The sequence below is a fragment of the Odontesthes bonariensis genome, chromosome 7 (assembly GCF_027942865.1).
Source record: "Odontesthes bonariensis isolate fOdoBon6 chromosome 7, fOdoBon6.hap1, whole genome shotgun sequence".
NCBI classification, from domain to species: Eukaryota; Metazoa; Chordata; class Actinopteri; order Atheriniformes; family Atherinopsidae; genus Odontesthes; species Odontesthes bonariensis.
The window spans coordinates 41,029,912-41,054,550 of NC_134512.1; the positions used below are offsets into that span (position 1 = coordinate 41,029,912).

Here is a 24,639-nt window from a genome sequence, read left to right on the forward strand (position 1 = left end):
ATTGGGTTCTCCCAGATAAATAGTTTAAAAACCACTTCAGTGTTATGTCACTAAAACCAATATGTTGAAGACGTTGCAAAAGAAGATCATGGTTCACACAGTCAAAAGCTTTAGAAAGGTCAACAAAAAGAGCAGCACAGTCCATTTCAAACCAATTACAGTCTATTTCAAACCAATTACAGTCCATTTCAAACCAATTACAGTCCAATTCAAGCCAATTACAGTCCAATTCAAGCCAATTACAGTCCCATTCAAACCAAATTACAGTCTATTTCAAACCAATTACAGTCCATTTCAAACCAAATTACAGTCTATTTCAAACCAATTACAGTCCATTTCAAACCAATTACAGTCTATTTCAAACCAATTACAGTCCATTTCAAACCAATTACAGTCCAATTCAAGCCAATTACAGTCCAATTCAAGCCAATTACAGTCCATTTCAAACCAATTACAGTCCAATTCAAACCAATTACAGTCCATTTCAAACCAATTAGAGTCCATTTCAAATCAATTACAGTCCATTTCAAACCAATTAGAGTCCATTTCAAACTAATTACAGTCCAATTCAAACCAATTAGAGTCCATTTCAAACCAATTACAATTCAAACCAATTAGAGTCCATTTCAAACCAATTACAGTCCAATTCAAGCCAATTACAGTCCAATTCAAGCCAATTACAGTCCATTTCAAACCAATTACAGTCCATTTCAAACCAATTACAGTCCAGTCCAATTCAAACCATTTAGCGTCCAATTTAAATCAATTACAGTCCATTTCAAACCAATTACAGTCCAATTCCAGCCAATTGGAGTCCAATTCAAACCAATTACAGTTTTTTATTTTTATTTGACCTTTATTTATCCAGGAAGGTCCCATTGAGGTGTGAAACCTCTTGTCCCAAGGAGTCCTGGCCAAGACGGCATATGCACATGCATAAGACATAAAGACAAACAAACATTAGACAAAGGCTAGTAAGCCAGACAGGCAAGCACTAAAAAAAAGGAAAAAGTGAAAAGAAAAGCAAACACACAACAGATAGGAATACAGGGGACCACAAAAGACACAGAATGACATAAAAAAACAAACAGTAAAACTGATTAACCTAAAAACAGTGACACTCCTCTACCAAAGTTGTATTTAAAAGATTTTTAAAAGCATTATAGAGGGGACAGATTCCAAGTTTAAGATGTTTTGGAGGTTATTCCAAGCATATGGGGCATATGAACTAAAATAAGTCTTGCCTAGTACAGTACGGACAGTAGGAATATTTAACATTATTTTATTTCCTGACCTAGTGCCATAGGAACTGGTTTGGCGTGACAACAGACAGTTGATGTATGATGGGAGTTTACCAACCAATGCCTTCGCAATAAAAATGAGTGAATGGATTTTTCTCCTGAGTGGTAGTGAACTCCATGATACCATTTCATATAGTGTGCAGTGATGTGTTCTCATGTTTGCATTAGTGATGAAACGCAGCGCTGCATGGTAAACTACATCCAGCTTTTTTAAAAGAGAGGTGGAGGCATGCATATACAATATGTCACCATAGTCTAGGATGGGTAAAAATGTACTCTGTACCAATCTTAATCTGGCAGCAATAGGAAAGCACTTTTTCAAGCGGAAATAAAAACTCAATTTTGGTCTAAGCTTTTTAAGAAGATGGGCAATATGTGTTTCATAATTTAACTTCTCATCAAGCCAAATCCCTAAATACTTATATGTTTTAACCCTTTCTAACAAGGTCCCATTTGTAGTGGACACTTCAACATTAGGTAATGATGAGCGGGTACGCGTGAAAACCATGTACTTTGTTTTCTTTTCATTTAGAGCCAGTCGCAGACTAAGCAAAAACGCCTGCAAAATGCTAAAAGCAGATTGAAGATTATCAACTGCTGTCTTTACAGAGGGGGCAGATGTATATAAAACAGTGTCGTCAGCATAGAGATGCACCCTTGCTGAATCAAGACCAACACAAAGGTTATTTATATAAATGGTGAACAAAATAGGCCCCAAAATAGACCCTTGAGGCAAACCCATTTTGACCTCCACTAGGTCTGAACTACTGCTGTCAACAGCTACACATTGGGTTCTCCCAGATAAATAGTTTAAAAACCACTTCAGTGTTATGTCACTAAAACCAATATGTTGAAGACGTTGCAAAAGAAGATCATGGTTCACACAGTCAAAAGCTTTAGAAAGGTCAACAAAAAGAGCAGCACAGTCCATTTCAAACCAATTACAGTCTATTTCAAACCAATTACAGTCCATTTCAAACCAATTACAGTCCAATTCAAGCCAATTACAGTCCAATTCAAGCCAATTACAGTCCCATTCAAACCAAATTACAGTCTATTTCAAACCAATTACAGTCCATTTCAAACCAAATTACAGTCTATTTCAAACCAATTACAGTCCATTTCAAACCAATTACAGTCTATTTCAAACCAATTACAGTCCATTTCAAACCAATTACAGTCCAATTCAAGCCAATTACAGTCCAATTCAAGCCAATTACAGTCCATTTCAAACCAATTACAGTCCAATTCAAACCAATTACAGTCCATTTCAAACCAATTACAGTCCATTTCAAACCAATTACAGTCCAGTCCAATTCAAACCATTTAGCGTCCAATTTAAATCAATTACAGTCCATTTCAAACCAATTACAGTCCAATTCCAGCCAATTGGAGTCCAATTCAAGCCAATTACAGTTTTTTATTTTTATTTGACCTTTATTTATCCAGGAAGGTCCCATTGAGGTGTGAAACCTCTTGTCCCAAGGAGTCCTGGCCAAGACGGCATATGCACATGCATAAGACATAAAGACAAACAAACATTAGACAAAGGCTAGTAAGCCAGACAGGCAAGCACTAAAAAAAAGGAAAAAGTGAAAAGAAAAGCAAACACACAACAAATAGGAAAACAGGGGACCACAAAAGACACAGAATGACATAAAAAACAAACAGTAAAACTGATTAACCTAAAAACAGTGAAACTCCTCTACCAAAGTTGAATTTAAAAGATTTTTAAAAGCATCTATAGACGGAACAGATTCCAAGTTTAAGATGTTTTGGAGGTTATTCCAAGCATATGGGGCATATGAACTAAAATAAGTCTTGCCTAGTACAGAACGTACAGTAGGAATCAGGATGGGAGATTGGACCGAAAAACAAAAAGTTTTCAGTGTAATCTGTTGGTTTTCTTAGCTAGGAAATTGTTTTTGAATTGGCTCTATATTAACGAATTGGATTATTTTATGGATTATGATTATTATTAATTAATTGAATTCCAAATGGCTTGAATTGGACTTACTATCTAAGTGGCTTGAGATGACATTTGTTGTATTTGGCACTATATAAATAAAAATGAATTGAATTGAAATGAAATTCAAATTAATTACAGTCCATTTCAAACCAATTAGAGTCCATTTCAAATAAATTACAGTCCATTTCAAACCAATTACAGTCCAATTCAAACCAATTACAGTCCATTTCAAACCAATTACAGTCCAATTCAAGCCAATTACAGTCCAATTCAAACCAATGACAGTCCAGTCCATTTCAAACCAATTACAGTCCAGTCCAATTCAAACCAATGACAGTCCAGTACATTTCAAACCAATTACAGTCCAGTCCAATTCAAACCAATGACAGTCCAGTACATTTCAAACCAATTACAGTCCAGTCCAATTCAAACCAATTACAGTCCATTTAAAACCATTTACAGTCTAGTCCATTTCAAACAAATTACAGTCCATTTCATTTCAAACCAATTACAGTCCATTTCAAACCAATTACAGTCCAATTCCAGCCAATTGGAGTCCAATTCAAGCCAATTACAGTCAATTTCAAACCAATTACAGTCCATTTCAAACAAATTACAGTCCATTTCAAACCAATTATAGTCCAGTCCAATTCAAACCATTTAGAGTCCAATTTAAACCAATTGCAGTCCAGTCCAATTCAAACCATTTAGAGTCCATTTCAAACCAATTACAGTCCATTTCAAACCAATTACAGTCCAGTCCAATTCAAACCATTTAGAGTCCAATTTAAACCAATTAGTCCAATTCAAACCAATTACAGTCCATTTCAAACCAATTAGAGTCCATTTCAAATCAATTACAGTTAATTTCAAACCAATTAGATTCCATTTCAAACTAATTACAGTCCAATTCAAACCAATTAGAGTCCAATTCAAGCCAATTACAGTCCAGTACATTTAAAACCAATTACAATCCAGTCCAATTCAAACCAATTACAGTCCATTTAAAACCATTTACAGTCTAGTCCATTTCAAACAAATTACAGTCCATTTAATTTCAAACCAATTACAGTCCATTTCAAACCAATTACAATTCAAACCAATTAGAGTCCATTTCAAACCAATTACAATTCAAACCAATTAGAGTCCATTTCAAACCAATTACAGTCCAATTCAAGCCAATTACAGTCCAATTCAAGCCAATTACAGTCCATTTCAAACCAATTACAGTCCAGTCCAATTCAAACCATTTAGCGTCCAATTTAAATCAATTACAGTCCATTTCAAACCAATTACAGTCCAATTCCAGCCAATTGGAGTCCAATTCAAACCAATTACAGTTTTTTATTTTTATTTGACCTTTATTTATCCAGGAAGGTCCCATTGAGGTGTGAAACCTCTTGTCCCAAGGAGTCCTGGCCAAGACGGCATATGCACATGCATAAGACATAAAGACAAACAAACATTAGACAAAGGCTAGTAAGCCAGACAGGCAAGCACTAAAAAAAAGGAAAAAGTGAAAAGAAAAGCAAACACACAACAGATAGGAAAACAGGGGACCACAAAAGACACAGAATGACATAAAAAACAAACAGTAAAACTGATTAACCTAAAAACAGTGAAACTCCTCTACCAAAGTTGAATTTAAAAGATTTTTAAAAGCATCTATAGACGGAACAGATTCCAAGTTTAAGATGTTTTGGAGGTTATTCCAAGCATATGGGGCATATGAACTAAAATAAGTCTTGCCTAGTACAGAACGTACAGTAGGAATCAGGATGGGAGATTGGACCGAAAAACAAAAAGTTTTCAGTGTAATCTGTTGGTTTTCTTAGCTAGGAAATTGTTTTTGAATTGGCTCTATATTAACGAATTGGATTATTTTATGGATTATGATTATTATTAATTAATTGAATTCCAAATGGCTTGAATTGGACTTACTATCTAAGTGGCTTGAGATGACATTTGTTGTATTTGGCACTATATAAATAAAAATGAATTGAATTGAAATGAAATTCAAATTAATTACAGTCCATTTCAAACCAATTAGAGTCCATTTCAAATAAATTACAGTCCATTTCAAACCAATTACAGTCCAATTCAAACCAATTACAGTCCATTTCAAACCAATTACAGTCCAATTCAAGCCAATTACAGTCCAATTCAAACCAATGACAGTCCAGTCCATTTCAAACCAATTACAGTCCAGTCCAATTCAAACCAATGACAGTCCAGTACATTTCAAACCAATTACAGTCCAGTCCAATTCAAACCAATGACAGTCCAGTACATTTCAAACCAATTACAGTCCAGTCCAATTCAAACCAATTACAGTCCATTTAAAACCATTTACAGTCTAGTCCATTTCAAACAAATTACAGTCCATTTCATTTCAAACCAATTACAGTCCATTTCAAACCAATTACAGTCCAATTCCAGCCAATTGGAGTCCAATTCAAGCCAATTACAGTCAATTTCAAACCAATTACAGTCCATTTCAAACAAATTACAGTCCATTTCAAACCAATTATAGTCCAGTCCAATTCAAACCATTTAGAGTCCAATTTAAACCAATTGCAGTCCAGTCCAATTCAAACCATTTAGAGTCCATTTCAAACCAATTACAGTCCATTTCAAACCAATTACAGTCCAGTCCAATTCAAACCATTTAGAGTCCAATTTAAACCAATTAGTCCAATTCAAACCAATTACAGTCCATTTCAAACCAATTAGAGTCCATTTCAAATCAATTACAGTTAATTTCAAACCAATTAGATTCCATTTCAAACTAATTACAGTCCAATTCAAACCAATTAGAGTCCAATTCAAGCCAATTACAGTCCAGTACATTTAAAACCAATTACAATCCAGTCCAATTCAAACCAATTACAGTCCATTTAAAACCATTTACAGTCTAGTCCATTTCAAACAAATTACAGTCCATTTAATTTCAAACCAATTACAGTCCATTTCAAACCAATTACAATTCAAACCAATTAGAGTCCATTTCAAACCAATTACAATTCAAACCAATTAGAGTCCATTTCAAACCAATTACAGTCCAATTCAAGCCAATTACAGTCCAATTCAAGCCAATTACAGTCCATTTCAAACCAATTACAGTCCAGTCCAATTCAAACCATTTAGCGTCCAATTTAAATCAATTACAGTCCATTTCAAACCAATTACAGTCCAATTCCAGCCAATTGGAGTCCAATTCAAGCCAATTACAGTTTTTTATTTTTATTTGACCTTTATTTATCCAGGAAGGTCCCATTGAGGTGTGAAACCTCTTGTCCCAAGGAGTCCTGGCCAAGACGGCATATGCACATGCATAAGACATAAAGACAAACAAACATTAGACAAAGGCTAGTAAGCCAGACAGGCAAGCACTAAAAAAAAGGAAAAAGTGAAAAGAAAAGCAAACACACAACAGATAGGAAAACAGGGGACCACAAAAGACACAGAATGACATAAAAAACAAACAGTAAAACTGATTAACCTAAAAACAGTGAAACTCCTCTACCAAAGTTGAATTTAAAAGATTTTTAAAAGCATCTATAGACGGAACAGATTCCAAGTTTAAGATGTTTTGGAGGTTATTCCAAGCATATGGGGCATATGAACTAAAATAAGTCTTGCCTAGTACAGTACGTACAGTAGGAATCAGGATGGGAGATTGGACCGAAAAACAAAAAGTTTTCAGTGTAATCTGTTGGTTTTCTTAGCTAGGAAATTGTTTTTGAATTGGCTCTATATTAACGAATTGGATTATTTTATGGATTATGATTATTATTAATTAATTGAATTCCAATTGGCTTGAATTGGACTTACTATCTAAGTGGCTTGAGATGACATTTGTTGTATTTGGCACTATATAAATAAAAATGAATTGAATTGAAATGAAATTCAAATTAATTACAGTCCATTTCAAACCAATTAGAGTCCATTTCAAATAAATTACAGTCCATTTCAAACCAATTACAGTCCAATTCAAACCAATTACAGTCCATTTCAAACCAATTACAGTCCAATTCAAGCCAATTACAGTCCAATTCAAACCAATTACAGTCCAGTCCATTTCAAACCAATTACAGTCCAGTCCAATTCAAACCAATGACAGTCCAGTACATTTCAAACCAATTACAGTCCAGTCCAATTCAAACCAATGACAGTCCAGTACATTTCAAACCAATTACAGTCCAGTCCAATTCAAACCAATTACAGTCCATTTAAAACCATTTACAGTCTAGTCCATTTCAAACAAATTACAGTCCATTTCATTTCAAACCAATTACAGTCCATTTCAAACCAATTACAGTCCAATTCCAGCCAATTGGAGTCCAATTCAAGCCAATTACAGTCAATTTCAAACCAATTACAGTCCATTTCAAACAAATTACAGTCCATTTCAAACCAATTATAGTCCAGTCCAATTCAAACCATTTAGAGTCCAATTTAAACCAATTGCAGTCCAGTCCAATTCAAACCATTTAGAGTCCATTTCAAACCAATTACAGTCCATTTCAAACCAATTACAGTCCAGTCCAATTCAAACCATTTAGAGTCCAATTTAAACCAATTAGTCCAATTCAAACCAATTACAGTCCATTTCAAACCAATTAGAGTCCATTTCAAATCAATTACAGTTAATTTCAAACCAATTAGATTCCATTTCAAACTAATTACAGTCCAATTCAAACCAATTAGAGTCCAATTCAAGCCAATTACAGTCCAGTACATTTAAAACCAATTACAATCCAGTCCAATTCAAACCAATTACAGTCCATTTAAAACCATTTACAGTCTAGTCCATTTCAAACAAATTACAGTCCATTTCATTTCAAACCAATTAGAGTCCATTTCAAATCAATTACAGGCAATTTCAAACCAATTAGAGTCCATTTCAAATCAATTACAGTCCATTTCAAACCAATTAGAGTCCATTTCAAACTAATTACAGTCCAATTCAAACCAATTAGAGTCCATTTCAAACCAATTACAGTCCAATTCAAGCCAATTACAGTCCAATTCAAGCCAATTACAGTCCATTTCAAACCAATTACAGTCCAATTCAAACCAATTACAGTCCATTTCAAACCAATTAGAGTCCATTTCAAATCAATTACAGTCCATTTCAAACCAATTAGAGTCCATTTCAAACTAATTACAGTCCAATTCAAACCAATTAGAGTCCATTTCAAACCAATTACAATTCAAACCAATTAGAGTCCATTTCAAACCAATTACAGTCCAATTCAAGCCAATTACAGTCCAATTCAAGCCAATTACAGTCCATTTCAAACCAATTACAGTCCATTTCAAACCAATTACAGTCCAGTCCAATTCAAACCATTTAGCGTCCAATTTAAATCAATTACAGTCCATTTCAAACCAATTACAGTCCAATTCCAGCCAATTGGAGTCCAATTCAAGCCAATTACAGTTTTTTATTTTTATTTGACCTTTATTTATCCAGGAAGGTCCCATTGAGGTGTGAAACCTCTTGTCCCAAGGAGTCCTGGCCAAGACGGCATATGCACATGCATAAGACATAAAGACAAACATTAGACAAAGGCTAGTAAGCCAGACAGGCAAGCACTAAAAAAAAGGAAAAAGTGAAAAGAAAAGCAAACACACAACAGATAGGAATACAGGGGACCACAAAAGACACAGAATGACATAAAAAAACAAACAGTAAAACTGATTAACCTAAAAACAGTGACACTCCTCTACCAAAGTTGTATTTAAAAGATTTTTAAAAGCATTATAGAGGGGACAGATTCCAAGTTTAAGATGTTTTGGAGGTTATTCCAAGCATATGGGGCATATGAACTAAAATAAGTCTTGCCTAGTACAGTACGGACAGTAGGAATATTTAACATTATTTTATTTCCTGACCTAGTGCCATAGGAACTGGTTTTGGCGTGACAACAGACAGTTGATGTATGATGGGAGTTTACCAACCAATGCCTTCGCAATAAAAATGAGTGAATGGATTTTTCTCCTGAGTGGTAGTGAACTCCATGATACCATTTCATATAGTGTGCAGTGATGTGTTCTCATGTTTGCATTAGTGATGAAACGCAGCGCTGCATGGTAAACTACATCCAGCTTTTTTAAAAGAGAGGTGGAGGCATGCATATACAATATGTCACCATAGTCTAGGATGGGTAAAAATGTACTCTGTACCAATCTTAATCTGGCAGCAATAGGAAAGCACTTTTTCAAGCGGAAATAAAAACTCAATTTTGGTCTAAGCTTTTTAAGAAGATGGGCAATATGTGTTTCATAATTTAACTTCTCATCAAGCCAAATCCCTAAATACTTATATGTTTTAACCCTTTCTAACAAGGTCCCATTTGTAGTGGACACTTCAACATTAGGTAATGATGAGCGGGTACGCGTGAAAACCATGTACTTTGTTTTCTTTTCATTTAGAGCCAGTCGCAGACTAAGCAAAAACGCCTGCAAAATGCTAAAAGCAGATTGAAGATTATCAACTGCTGTCTTTACAGAGGGGGCAGATGTATATAAAACAGTGTCGTCAGCATAGAGATGCACCCTTGCTGAATCAAGACCAACACAAAGGTTATTTATATAAATGGTGAACAAAATAGGCCCCAAAATAGACCCTTGAGGCAAACCCATTTTGACCTCCACTAGGTCTGAACTACTGCTGTCAACAGCTACACATTGGGTTCTCCCAGATAAATAGTTTAAAAACCACTTCAGTGTTATGTCACTAAAACCAATATGTTGAAGACGTTGCAAAAGAAGATCATGGTTCACACAGTCAAAAGCTTTAGAAAGGTCAACAAAAAGAGCAGCACAGTCCATTTCAAACCAATTACAGTCTATTTCAAACCAATTACAGTCCATTTCAAACCAATTACAGTCTATTTCAAACCAATTACAGTCCAATTCAAGCCAATTACAGTCCCATTCAAACCAAATTACAGTCCATTTCAAACCAATTACAGTCCATTTCAAACCAATTACAGTCCAATTCAAACTAATTACAGTCCAATTCAAGCCAATTACAGTCCATTTCGAACTAATTACAGTCCATTTCAAACCAATTACAGTCCAGTCCAATTCAAACCATTCAGAGTCCAATTGAAACCAATTACAGTCCAATTCAAGCCAATTACAGTCCAGTTCAGATCAATTACAGTCCAATTCAAACCAATTACAGTCCATTTCAAACCAATTACAGTCCAGTCCAATTCAAACCATTTAGAGTCCAATTGAAACCAATTACAATCCAATTCAAGCCAATTACAGTCCAGTTCAGATCAATTACAGTCCAATTCAAATCAATTACAGTCCATTTCAAACCAATTAGAGTCCATTTCAAACTAATTACAGTCCAATTCAAACCAATTAGAGCCCATTTCAAACCAATTACAGTCCAATTCAAACCAATTAGAGTCCATTTCAAACCAATTACAGTCCAGTCCAATTCAAACCATTTAGAGTCCAATTTAAACCAATTCGAGTCCAATTCGAACCAATTCGAGTCCAATTCAAGCCATCATGGGAGGAGAGGTGCATCATGGGAGCTCCCCAGCAGGCCTATAGCAGCTCTGTTTTCCTTTGAATTGACTTCACTGTTTTCCCTTTCCCAGAATGCCTCTGTGACCGGCGGGGCACGGCGGTGACTCAGTGTCCTCTGGAGAGTCCCTGTCTCTGTGACCCGAGGACGGGACGCTGTCCCTGCAGGACGGGGGTGACGGGAGAGTTCTGTGATGAGTGTGAGGACGGATTCTGGAACCTGGACGGACCGTCGGGGTGTCAGCCCTGCAGCTGCAACCCGGCTAACGCCGTCTCCAACACCTGTGACAAGGCAGGAGCTCCACAGAACATTTATTTATTTATTTATATATTTATTTATGTCACGCTGTAGAATCACATGACATGAACTGTGTTGTAAAGTTTGTAGGGCTGGGCGAGTTAACTCGTTAATTATTCAACGCCGATAAATACTTGGTCTTTTTTTTTGGGGGGCTTTTTTGCCTTTAATCGTTGCCCAGCCCTAAAAATGTATTTCCTGTTCACTGGTGGGGTTAAAGAGAAAACCAGAGATACTGTCTCACAGTCATAATTCATAAGCTGTTTTCACACTGAGATCCGCTACCATCGCGGGTCCAAATTGCCACTTGCAGAGTAGAACTAGCCTGGGAATTCCCATGCTACTTTGCGGCGATTTATTCACACTGCAAAGTCAGCCTGGAAACCACCGCCCTTATTTTTGCCTGAGTTAGGGAACCAATCACAGAACGGGGGGGGGCAGCAAGACGATGACGACGTCTATGCGCGACACCGAAGCTTGTAGAGTGTCAATCCAACATGGCAGCGGACACAACGTTACCGTTCGATGCAGCCTTAGAAAGTGTTTTAAGTAGCTTAAAAAAGAGCAATGTTTGGCGTTGAAAGATTTCATTGCCTTCTTCCTCGTCGAATTTCTGTCGCTCTACATACATCATCTGGTATAAGTGATACAATTGGCTATGAATCGCGCGCAAAGCAGCATGGGAAGAACCAGACGCCATTTGATAGACATTCGTAGCGCCCAATAAACGGCTCTAGGCATTCGTAAACTACGCCTCAAATACGAGAAAATGCACACCTAGTTCCCAGATCACCATCTCATCGAGATGTGGACGCGTCAGCCAGGCTAGAGTAGAACTTGAAGTGAAACTTGTCCTCACCTGTCGCTGTTGTTCTGAATCAGCTGTCCATCCTGTCTTTTAAACTCCTCACGTCACGCCACGCCCACGTCCATCCCGCGTCAATTGCTTTCACACCAAACTCGGCTCGGCAAAAAGACTAGGGTCCGACGCGGGTCGAAAGGCGAGTCGAGTTGACACCCCAGCCCAGATCGTCAGTGTGAAAGGAACAGTGGACACGCTAAATTCGCGGATTAAACGCGGGTTATTCGGCAGTGTGAAAGGGGCTATTCGGTGAACTTTACTGATGGAGCTGTGATGTTCAGGTGTCGGGACAGTGTCCGTGTCGCCCAGAGTTCGGAGGCAGACAGTGTGACGAATGTGGGGGAAACCATTTTGGGAATCCCGACCTGCAGTGTGTCTGTGAGTGAACTCCTTTCACCTTTTTTCTGAGACGGAGCTCCATCCTGTTTCATTTAAATTCCCGCTCCTTGTTCCCAGCTTGCGACTGTAACCTGGAGGGAACCGAACGCCCGTCATGTGACCCTGAAACCGGGGAGTGCGTCTGCCGGGCCGGCGTCACCGGCATCTTCTGCGATGAGTGCGCCCCGGGCTTCGACTCGGCGTTCCCGGCCTGTGAGACGTGCCACCCGTGCGCCGCCCTGTGGACCAAAAACATCACGGATGTGCAGCGAGCTGCCCAGAGGATGAGAGCCGTTGTCCCCGGCAACAACGTGCCGCCCATAGATGGCCGTGGCCTGCGGCGGATGCTGGAAATGCTCGCTGAGCTCCGTCGGCTTGCAGATCTGAGGGCCGTCTCCCCTCGTGAGATGGAGAGGCTGGAGAAACTGAAGATGGAGTTAAGGTACGTCTGCATCTCTCTCTCTCTCTCTCTCTCTCTCTCTATATATATATATATATATATATATATATATATATATATATAGGCTACATATACAAGGGCTATCAAAATTAATTCATTTATTATAAATATAGGCCTATATACACACATATATCTGTGAACGGGTTTATACATGCGCAGGTAACGTGCACAAGTTAATCTTGCCTAAAAAGCTCATTTTGCTTTAAAACGTTCAATTTCAGTTGACTTAAATCAACCAGGTACTAGCGGGATGGACATACCCTCTCCCCCTCTCTTTATATATACCGTATATCTATATATACATAGGCTGTCAAAATGAACGCGTTCAATTTGACATATTTATAGAACGTGCGCACATTAATCATGTGTAAAAAGCTCATTTTGCATAAAAATGGTAAATTTTAGTTAATTTGTTTTGAGTTTGAGACCCCCCAGTGGTCCCAGCATTGAGCCCTCAGACGGTCCTTCACTAATAGGTCTAATTAACTTTTAACATTCACTGTGTCACAAGCTTCATGTAAATCTCTGTGACTTCAGAACCCTTCAGTGTTAAACCTGATTCCTGCAGGCTTTGAACTTCTGTGTTAAAGTTAAAGTCTGTGAACTTCGGGGCGGTCGGTGGCGTAGTGGCTTAAGCAGCCGCCCCATGTACAGAGGCTACAGTCCTCGCTGCAGCTGGCCCCGGTTCGAGTCCCGCACCGGGCGGCCCTTTGCTGCATGTCTCCCCCCTCCCTCTGCTTCCTGTCTCTCTCCAGCTGTCCTGTCATTGAAAGGATAAAAAGCCCAAAAAAGAAATATATAACAAGAAAAGAAAAAAGTCTCTGATTTCCCCACAGGAAGTTGAAAGATGCCATCGACCCCAACCCGATCCTGATCGACTCGTCTCCTCTCCTAAACACAGAGATGGATGACATTCTTCTGGAGTTTAGAAAGCTGCAGAACAACCTGAAGGCAAAACACGTGAAGGACTCGAACAACAATAAAGACGAGCAAGTGGAAGGTACAGAAAGTTTTGCTTTTAGAAATCTACTCTGATTTCGTCTTATCCAATGCGAGGATCTTCTTTGTCTCTACTGGTCTACTAAAAAAAATTATATGGTGTGTTTTCACCAGAAAATCTTCATCCATCCATCTTCTATACTTAATTTATCTAATTCGGGGGGGGGGGGGGGGTGTACCCCTGGACAGCTAACCCTAACCCTGTTCAGACCAATCATTGTCTTTCCTTTGATTTTGTTCATTTTCTAACTTTTGGTACTGTTCAGTGAACTCGGTGTCCCAATTGAACCTGTTGCAGAACTGCTGCGTGACATCCAGAAGCTTCATGAAGCCTTCATGTCAGACGAGAAGAGGACGAGAAACTCCAACAAAGCTGTGGAGAACTCGATGGACACCAGACAGGAAGTCAAACACAAACTGAGTTCGCCCCCCAAAGACGTAGACCTGGCCCGGCTGGAGAAGAAGCTCAGAGAGCTCAGTGTCGTCAGCCTCAACCAGAAGGTGAGCACATATGCAGACTTCCTCATCTCCTCAGGGAAACTGGTTCTGGAAGGTCTGCGGTTCGACTCCTGGCTTCCCCAGGCCACATGGGGAAACTGAACCTACCGATGTTAAGATTAGGATTAACACTCATAGAGACAGATGGAGCGGTGAGCAGCCAATCACAGCGCCCCGGGAGCATGGGGGTACCGTGCCTTGCTCAAGGGCACCTCGGCCGTGGACTGACACCGCTCCAGCTTCAGTCAGTTTCAACACTTTTTAAGTGGCAAGAGAGGGAATTGAACCGCCAACCTTCAGGCTATTGGAGGACCCACTGAGCCATGACCGCCCAGTTTTTCTGTAAATACTGACGAATCACAACAATCATCTCAAGGTAACTCCAATAACACCGTCCAATTCAGGGCAATTAGAGTCCAATTTATTGTTGATCTTTAGGAAATCTCCTTTAGGAAAACTGTTGGACCGGGCACCAAAGGTTCTGAAATAAACTGTTGGACCGGAACCATAGACCGGCACATGACCTATTCTGTAAACTGCCAGCATGAGGTGTCTGAGGATGATACCCGAGAGCCGATTGGACATAAAATTTCATTTATAGATGTTTTTTTCAGAGCTGATCACATGATGGAGATCAGGGAAAATATACTGACTCCAGATTTCACAACAGAAGTTGAAGCTGTTTGAATGTTGCAGATCTGGGGGATCTTATGATCTTATGATCATCATTGGTACTAAATGGTTAGGGTAACTCTAGGTTAGGGTAACCCTGAAGGGTTAGGGTAATCCTAGGTTGGGGTTACCCTGTAGGGTTAGCTCCATGTCTGAATTCTGGTGCTTATGTCCCTCTTTTATAAAGTCAGTGTTTCCAGTGTGTTGATGAAGTGCAGGTTATAAACAACAAAGACAGAGAGGTAATCTCTGTCAGGTTAAAACAGAAACCCTCTCCACTGATCTGATGCAGGTCTGTGGAGGAGCAGGTCTGCAGGACTGTTCGGGATGTGGTGGAGCCCTCTGTGGAAAGTGTGGAGGTCCAGACTGTGATGGAGCTGTTCCTCTCAGTCAAACAGCTTCAGAGACCACCGGGGCGACAAAGGGCCGACTCATCCAGCTCCCACCGAGGCTGCAGGAGGCCGGAAACAAGGCAGGTGTACACTGGGACCTCCGGACTGATGCTGGGACCAGTCGGTCCAGTCAGTAACAGAATCAGAACCCTACAGATATATACTCAAGTAAAAGTACTGTTACCTGAGTACTGAGTTACTGTCGAGTTCGTCCGATTTATTCATTAACAAGCATTCAATCAGACAGACAAAAAAAACAAAAAATAATCATCTTTAGGCAAATTAGAGTTCATCTAATCACTGCATTAAATTCAAATTAACTAATTACAAAATAGCTTAAATTAAAAATAATCCAGGTAAATTCAAGTACTTCCATCAAAAATAAAATCAATAAAATAACGAATAAATAAAAAATAGATTAAGCACAAGTAACCTAAATTTCCAAACCCTTCTACTTTTTCACCAGGCTCTGCAGGCAGCCCACAAACCAACCATAAGCTCTCAGAAATGCTGAAACATCTGTTTGTTTTGGTAGACACAAAAGACACCGCAGAATGTAGCTGCTGTTTTGCACTTTTTACAAGGCCAATTTTATTTATAGATCACAATTCATACACAAGGCAATTCAAAGTGCTTCACAGCTACATAAAATCACAAGAAGGCAATAAAATCATTAAAAATTAAAAAAAATAAAAAATTTAAATAGAAAAAATTATAATAATAAAAATTTAAAAAAACATTAAAAATAATCATTAATTAATTTAAAAGTGAAGAGTGCAGATAAAATACTTTCAGGTGTCATATGCACAGCTAAATAGAACTGTTTTCAGCCTGGATTTAAACACTGTCAGAGTTGAGGCCTAAGGTAAACATGCCGTTGAGTCAGCTCAGTATTCTCATCATTTGTCCTGTTCTAGATCAGCGCTGCCAAAATGCTGGCTCAGGACACCAAAGACCAGGCCAGAGACCTCCAGGACCGGATCGGCACCATCATCGGACCCTTTGAGAGCGAAAAAAATGAAACCAAAGAGCTCATCCGCCGTGTCAAACAGTTCCTGATTGGTCAGTGTTCATACCCACTGTCTGTAACAATCACTATCAATCAATCAATCTTTATTTATATAGTGTATTTCATACCACAGGCAACTCAATGTGCTTTACATAAAGACAGGTAAATAAAAACATTGTCAAGTTTTGGTGGTTCTGATGGTTCCCTCAGTAAAGCTTCAACTTGAAAAAGCCCGGTCGGGCAAGGAACAACTCAAACTATGATTTCCCCTTTTTGTGTTTTATTCTAGTTCTTTTGTTGGATTGATTTTCTTGATGGAAGGGGTTGTCTCAATCAATTAGTTAGCTTGAAAACCTGGACACAAGAATGTAACAGAAAATATGTTATTTCAAATTTAAACAAACAGTAAATTAACATTAAAATGTAAAAAATACAAAATAAAGTAATTACTAATCAATTACTAAGTAATTACAACTGTTGCCTTTAACTAGAAATCCAAACCAAACTAGTAGCATCTTAGCATTAAGTTTACCACAAAACCTTTAAGTTTAGTTTTAGGAGAAACATCAAAACACAAATAAATGCAACTCTCATAACTAAGTAAGAAGTAAGTTAGATGAACAGATAAGTAACTTAAGTGGAGTAACAAAAGCATAAGTCAAATTAGGTGGCAGGTTTGCCTTTCCAAACCGTTTAAAAGTTTGAGCCACTAATCAAAAAGTAATAAACAAAAAGGTTTTAGCTCTTCAAACTACACATTTAATTCAAACATTCAAACTACAAACTAAACAATCACAAGTGAAACAATCAACTTAAAGTCAGTTGTCAACCGAGAACAAACATTTCACATGTGCACATTTGAAGGATCAAAGTTCTTCCATTTCTACATTCAAACAAAAGGTAAGTATTTAAGAAAGTCAAATCTCCTACCAGTTGCGTCTGACCGGTGAACTGAGGGATTTTTTGGTTTCTTTAGTTGGTTTTTGTTTGTCTTTCTCCAAGCATTTGCTCTGAACAAATATTTGCTTCTCTCTCCTCTGTTGCATGTGTTCATCTGAAGTTAAAATGGCCGTCTTTCAGGTAGTTGCTCTGTCCAAACAGGAAGTCAGTTGGGGTGCAGTGGTGTGGTTGTTCCACTGATGGTCTGCCCCCTGTAGGTCCGGCTGAAGACTGGTTGTTTGGATTGTTGTGAATGTGAATGTGATGCTTTGGATGTGCTGTTCTGTCAGTTGGCGTGACAAACATCAATCAGGTAATTTTAGCTAACAGTAGGATTGGTATAACTATAACAGAGTAAAAGTAAAGTTAGCTAATAGTAGGATTGGTATAACTATAACAGAGTAAAAGTAAAGTTAGCTAATAGTAGGATTGGTATAACTATAACAGGTAATTTGAGTAAACTAACAAAAGCTAACAAACATGGATAAACTTTCCTCTAAGAGGGAGCATTTAAAAAGCCGTTCAATGGTCCATAAATTACAGGGGACTTGGGTAAAAAACTTTAATCTGAGAGGAAATATTAAAGTTTATACAGTGATAATAGGTCTTAATAAACCATTTGAATATGACTAAGTTTTCCTCTTAGTGAAGCGTTAATGACATAAGGGTAAACTAACAAAAGCTAACAAACATGAATAAACTTTCCTCTAAGAGGAAAATAAATTATTAATACCAAAGTTTGGCTGTCGGGTTAAAGGTCACAGAGCGATGTGTCTGTCTGAAGGAAACCGTCTCTGTCATCATAACTCATCCTGTTTCCTCTCTGACAGATGACTTCATTCCTCAAGAAGACATAGAGAAAATGGTCAAAGCTGTTTTGAGCATCCAGCTTCCACGGTCACCTGATGGGATCCGATCAATGATCAATGACATCAAAAATCTTTTTAGCAATGCCACCGAATTCCAGGACAACCTGAAGGACCTGGAAAAGGATGCTGAGGCTGCAAAGGAGCTGCTGCAGAAAGCTTTGGAACTCAGGTCAAGGTTTACCCCCAAACCGCCCCGAGAACATCCCAGAGCTGATCGTAAAGTTTAGAGTAAAACATGACATAAATGACAAAAGAGTAGAATACCATCTTTACTGTCACCGGTGAAATATAAATCTTTCAACCACTCACAATCAGAAGAAACTAAAACTAAAGACGCTTTAGAGGATGTCCAGGGTTACCTGAACCCTAACCCATGTCCAGGGTTACTTTAACCCTAACCATGTCCAGGGTTACTTTAACCCTAACCCATGTCCAGGGTTACTTTAACCCTAACCATGTCCAGGGTTACTTTAACCCTAACCATGTCCAGGGTTACCTTAACCCTAACCCATGTCCAGGGTTACCTCAACCCTAACCATGTCCAGGGTTACTTTAACCCTAACCATGTCCAGGGTTACCTCAACCCTAACCCATATCCAGGGTTACCTCAACCCTAACCCATGTCCAGGGTTACTTTAACCCTAACCCATGTCCAGGGTTACCTCAACCCTAACCCATGTCCAGGGTTACTTTAACCCTAACCATGTCCAGGGTTACTTTAACCCTAACCATGTCCAGGGTTACCTTAACCCTAACCCATGTCCAGGGTTACCTCAACCCTAACCATGTCCAGGGTTACTTTAACCCTAACCATGTCCAGGGTTACTTTAACCCTAACCATGTCCAGGGTTACCTCAACCCTAACCCATATCCAGGGTTACCTCAACCCTAACCCATGTCCAGGGTTACTTTAACCCTAACCCATGTCCAGGGTTACCTCAACCCTAACCCATATCCAGGGTTACCTCAACCCTAACCCATGTCCAGGGTTACTTTAACCCTAACCCATGTCCAGGGTTACTTTAACCCTAACCCATGTCCAGGGTTACCTCAACCCTAACCCATGTCCAGGGTTACTTTAACCCTAACCCATGTCCAGGGTTACTTTAACCCTAACCCATGTCCAGGGTTACTTTAACCCTAACCCATGTCCAGGGTTACCTCAACCCTAACCCATGTCCAGGGTTACTTTAACCCTAACCCATGTCCAGGGTTACCTCAACCCTAACCCATGTCCAGGGTTACTTTAACCCTAACCCATGTCCAGGGTTACCTCAACCCTAACCCATATCCAGGGTTACCTCAACCCTAACCCATGTCCAGGGTTACTTTAACCCTAACCCATGTCCAGGGTTAACTTAACCCTAACCCATATCCAGGGTTACCTCAACCCTAACCCATGTCCAGGGTTACTTTAACCCTAACCCATGTCCAGGGTTACTTTAACCCTAACCCATGTCCAGGGTTAACTTAACCCTAACCCATATCCAGGGTTACCTCAACCCTAACCCATGTACAGGGTTACCTTAACTCTAACCATGTCCAGGGTTACCTTAACCCTAACCCATGTCCAGGGTTACCTTAACCCTAACCATGTCCAGGGTTACCTTAACTCTAACCATGTCCAGGGTTACCTTAACCCTAACCATGTTCAGAATCAGAATCAGAAAAGGTTTTATTGCCAAGTAAATGTACATCACAAGGAATTTGGCCTGGTCTATTTCGTGCCATAAGAACAAGACAAAAAAATAAATAAATAATAATAATAATAGAATAAAGTAATGTAAAACATTTTTTTTTTTTTAAATATGTGCAAAGTATTTTTAAGAAGAGTGCGTTAATGTAACGCACTCTGTACTGACAGAAAGACAAGACAGAACGTTAATATAACGTCAATATATAAAGTGTCAGTGGGGATAAGGGGTCACGTCAGAGGGGGGGTACAGCGGGCCTTGTTGGTGAGGCCAACTGCAGAGGGGAAGAAGCTGTTCTTGTGGCGGGAGGTTTTGGTCCTGATGGACCGCAGTCTCCTGCCAGAGGGGAGTGCCTCAAAAAGTTTGCGTCCGGGGTGGGAGGGGTCGGCCACAATCTTGCCTGCACGCCTCAGCGTCCTGGAGGCGTACAGGTCCTGCAGAGATGGCAGATTGCAGCCGATCACCCTCTCCGCAGAGTGGATGACACGCTGCAGCCTGCCCTTGTCCTTGGCGGTGGCAGCAGCGTACCAGATGGTGATGGACGAGGTGAGGATGGACTCGATGACGGAGGTGTAGAAGTGCACCATCATCGTCTTTGGCAGGTTGAGTTTCTTCAGCTGCCGCAGGAAGTACATCCTCTGTTGTGCTTTCTTGGTGAGGGAGCTGATGTTCAGCTCCCACTTGAGGTCCTGGGATATGATGCTGCCCAGGAAGCGGAAGGACTCCACAGTGTGGACTGGGGAGTCTGTCAGGGTGATGGGGGTGGGTGGGGCTGGGCTCTTCCTGTAATCCACCACCATCTCCACTGTTTAAACAGCGTTGAGCTCCAGATTGTTCAGCCCACACCAGGTCACCAGATGGTCAATCTCCCACCTGTAGGCGGACTCATCCCCACCAGAGATGAGTCCAATGAGGGTGGTGTCGTCCGCGAACTTCAGGAGCTTGACAGACTGGTGACTGGAGGAGCAGCTGTTGGTGTACAGGGAGAAGAGCAGAGGGGAAAGAACACAGCCCTGAGGGGAACCGGTGCTGATGGTCCGGGAGTCTGAGACCTGTTTTCCCAGCCTCACGTGCTGCCTCCTGTCAGACAGGAAGTCTGTGATCCACCTGCAGGTGGAGTCAGGCACCTTCAGCTGGGAGAGCTTTTCCTGTAGCAGAGCCGGGATGATTGTGTTGAAGGCAGAGCTGAAATCCACAAACAGGATCCTGGCGTAGGTTCCTGAGGAGTCCAGGTGCTGGAGGATGAAGTGGAGGGCCATGTTGACTGCGTCGTCTACAGACCTGTTGGCTCTGTAGGCGAACTGCAGGGGGTCCAGGAGAGGGTCCGTGATGGCTTTCAGGTGTGAAAGCACAAGGCGCTCAAATGACTTCATCACCACAGAGGTCAGGGCGACGGGTCTGTAGTCATTAAGTCCTGTGATCCTTGGCTTTTTTGGGACTGGGATAATGGTGGAGGTCTTGAGGCAGGATGGTACGTGGCATGTCTCCAGTGATGTGTTGAAGATGCCTGTGAACACCGGGGACAGCTGATCAGCGCAGTGCTTCAGGGTGGAGGGAGAGACAGAGGCTGCGGCTACACGAAAACGTTTTTCACTGTAAACGATACTTTTTCTTATCGTTTGGCTGTCGCGGCCACACGGAGCCGGCGTTCCCACTACCCCAAAACGATAGTTTTTGAGAACGGGTTCCAGAGTGGGAAAGTTTGAAAACGGCCTCGTTTCGTTTCCATTGTTACAGCTAAAACGTTTTTGCGTCAGTCAAACGTTGACGCTGTGAGCCAATTTTAACACTTCTCTATTGTCTCACAGCGTGGCGTGACACAGTGGCGTGTGTACTGCATCGTTTCATCGTTTTCATCCGTTTTCGTCTGGACCTGAGTCTTTACAGCAGCGCGTTGCCGTGTGGTCGCAAGAATTTTCGTACCCGTTTTCAAAAAAAACCTTGTTTCGTTTTCGTGTAGTCGTAGCCAGAGTCTGGCCCAGCTGCTTTGTGGGGGTTCTGCCTCTTAAAGAGCTTGTTGACATCTCTCTCTAGGATGGAGAGAGTCGTTGCTGTGGTGGGGGGGAGGGGCTGGTGGGCTGGGGTTGGGATATGGTGTCACGGGGGATGGTGTCAGGGCTGTCCCATTGTCTCTCGAAACGACAGTAAAACTCATTCAGGCTGTTGGCAAGGTCGAGATTATCCAGGGAGTGGGGGGTTTTCGGCTTGTAGTTGGTCAGATGCCTGAGCCCTCTCCAGACAGAGGCAGAGTCGTTGGCTGAGAACTGTTTTTGGATTTTCTCAGAGGACAGTCGTTTAGCTTCTCTCACCCCCTTGCTAAACCTGTACTTGGCCTCTTTAAATCTGCCTCTGTCTCCACTCCTGAACGCCTCCTCCTTCACCAACCGTAGCTGTCTGAGCTTCGCTGTGAACCAAGGCTTGTCGCTGTTGTACCTCACCGTGGTGCGTGATGGTACACAAATGTCCTCACAGAAACTGATGTAGGACGTGACAGCCTCAGTAAACTCGTCCAGACTGTTGGAAGTAGCCCTGAAAATGTCCCAGTCGGTGCAGTCCAGACACGCCTGAAGATCTCCCACAGCTTCACTGGTCCCCTTCTTGGATGTCCTCACAACAGGTTTAGAGAGCTTTAACTTCTGCCTGTATGCAGGAATCAGGTGGACCATGGCGTGGTCAGATTGACCCAGTGCAGCTCTGGGGACGGCGTGATAAGCACTGCTTACTGGGGTGTAACAGTGATCCAGAATGTTCTCCTCTCTGGTCGGGCATTTAATAAACTGTTTGTATTTGGGGAGTTCGTGGGTGAGATTTCCTTTGTTAAAGTCTCCAAGAACAATAACTAAGGAGTCCGGGTTTGTCCGCTCCACACACAGTATCTGGTCGGCGAGTGTGCGCTGTGCCTCCTGCACGTTAACCTCCGGTGGAATGTAAACACCGACCAGTATGAATGAAACGAACTCACGGGGGGAGTAGAAGGGTTTACAGTTTATGGAAAAAGTTTCCAGAACAGGAGAACAGTGCTGTTGAATTACTGTCACGTCGTTACACCAGCTACTGTTAATATAGAAACAGAGACCTCCACCTTTTTTCTTGCCGCTGAGTTCTGTGTTGCGATCCGCTCTCAGGAGTTGGAAGCCTGCCAGCTGCAGGGCCGAGTCCGGGATCGTTCCACACAGCCACGTCTCCGTGAAGCACAGAACGGAAGATGAATAAAAGTCTCTGTTCCTTGCCAACAGCAGCTGAAGTTCGTCTACTTTGTTTCCCAGTGAACGCACGTTGGAGAGAAATATTCCAGGTAACGGTGTGCGAAGTCCGCGTCGGCGGAGGCGCACGAGCGCACCGGCCCTTTTTCCTCTCCTCCGACGTTTCACTGCATGAACACAGGTGAGGGCAGCTGAGACCAGAATGTCCAATAAATCCACAGATGAGGCGATAAAAGTGGGGAGTAAATCATCAGGGGTTGAGTCCCTGAGGTTCATGAGCTCTTCTCTGGTGTAAGAGCCCCCGGTATTATAACAGAACACACTATTAACAGACAAAATAACACAAAACAACGCGCACCAAACGACCGTGGCTGCCATCCGCGGCGCCATCTTGCTTGAAAATTCAGGGTTACCTTAACCCTAACCATGTCCAGGGTTACCTTAACCCTAACCTTGTCCAGGGTCACCTTAACCCTAACCATGTCCAGGGTTACCTTAACCCTAACCCATGTACAGGGGGATAGGGTTAAGGGTAGGGAGAACTTTTCCTCTTTTCTGTTTCTGCTTCCGAACAAACAGACCGAACCCCTAAGGGAAGAAAGTTGTTGAAAATCATTTCTCTACCAGATGATTGCTTTGATCTCTGCACCTATCGATCACTGATGGTCAGAATGAAAGTATTTATACATGGAAACAACCTAATTTTTTTGGTTCTTTTGTAGGGAGCAGACCAAAGAGATCAATGTCAAAGAGATTATCAGAGTTATTTTCGAAGCGGATGAAACTCAGTCCAAAGCCAACGATGACGTGGAGACGGCCAGTAGAAACATAGATGAAGCCAAAGATCAAATCCAAGATGTAAAATATCTACATATCTCAGATGTTTCAGATGCAAAGCTGCCTATTATCCACTGTGGCTACATGTCCGCTCTGTGATGTTTCAGATTGAAGCCAAACTGGATGGGATCGAGGCAAAGCTCATGAATCATTCTGAGGAGCTGCTTAAAGAGGCCGAGACTGTGAAGAATAAAACTGAGACAAACAGAAAGGCGGCTAGAGAAGCCAGAGAGGCAGCAGAATCTGCTTTAAGGATGGGAACCGACCCACAGGCAGTAAGTAAAGGGGAGGGGATAGTGCTACAGACCCACAGGCAGTAAGTAAAGGGGAGGGGATAGTACTACAGACGCACAGACAGTAAATAAAGGGGAGGGGATAGTACTACAGACGCACAGACAGTAAATAAAGGGGAGGGGATAGTACTACAGATGCACAGACAGTAAATAAAGGGGAGGGGATAGTACTACAGACGCACAGACAGTAAATAAAGGGGAGGGGATAGTACTACAGATGCACAGACAGTAAATAAAGGGGAGGGGATAGTACTACAGACGCACAGACAGTAAATAAAGGGGAGGGGATAGTACTACAGATGCACAGACAGTAAATAAAGGAGAGGGGATAGTACTACAGACCCATCCATCCATCCATTATCTTCCGCTGGTCCGGGGATCAGGTCGCGGGGGTAGCAGCTTTAGCAGA

General features: G+C 41.1%; 1 protein-coding gene across 1 annotated transcript in view; it reads left to right on the forward strand.

Moving 5' to 3' along the window:
* lamb4 (laminin, beta 4) overlaps nt 1–24,639 on the forward strand; it is a 94,993-nt gene that overhangs the window by 63,613 nt on the left and 6,741 nt on the right. The window contains exons 23-32 of the mRNA XM_075471235.1: nt 10,902–11,119; nt 12,269–12,365; nt 12,444–12,807; nt 13,662–13,825; nt 14,123–14,325; nt 15,287–15,466; nt 16,304–16,448; nt 18,165–18,372; nt 23,823–23,958; nt 24,045–24,212. Of these exons, the coding sequence (XP_075327350.1) occupies nt 10,902–11,119; nt 12,269–12,365; nt 12,444–12,807; nt 13,662–13,825; nt 14,123–14,325; nt 15,287–15,466; nt 16,304–16,448; nt 18,165–18,372; nt 23,823–23,958; nt 24,045–24,212 (1,883 nt within the window). The remainder of the gene's footprint in view (nt 1–10,901; nt 11,120–12,268; nt 12,366–12,443; nt 12,808–13,661; nt 13,826–14,122; nt 14,326–15,286; nt 15,467–16,303; nt 16,449–18,164; nt 18,373–23,822; nt 23,959–24,044; nt 24,213–24,639) is intronic.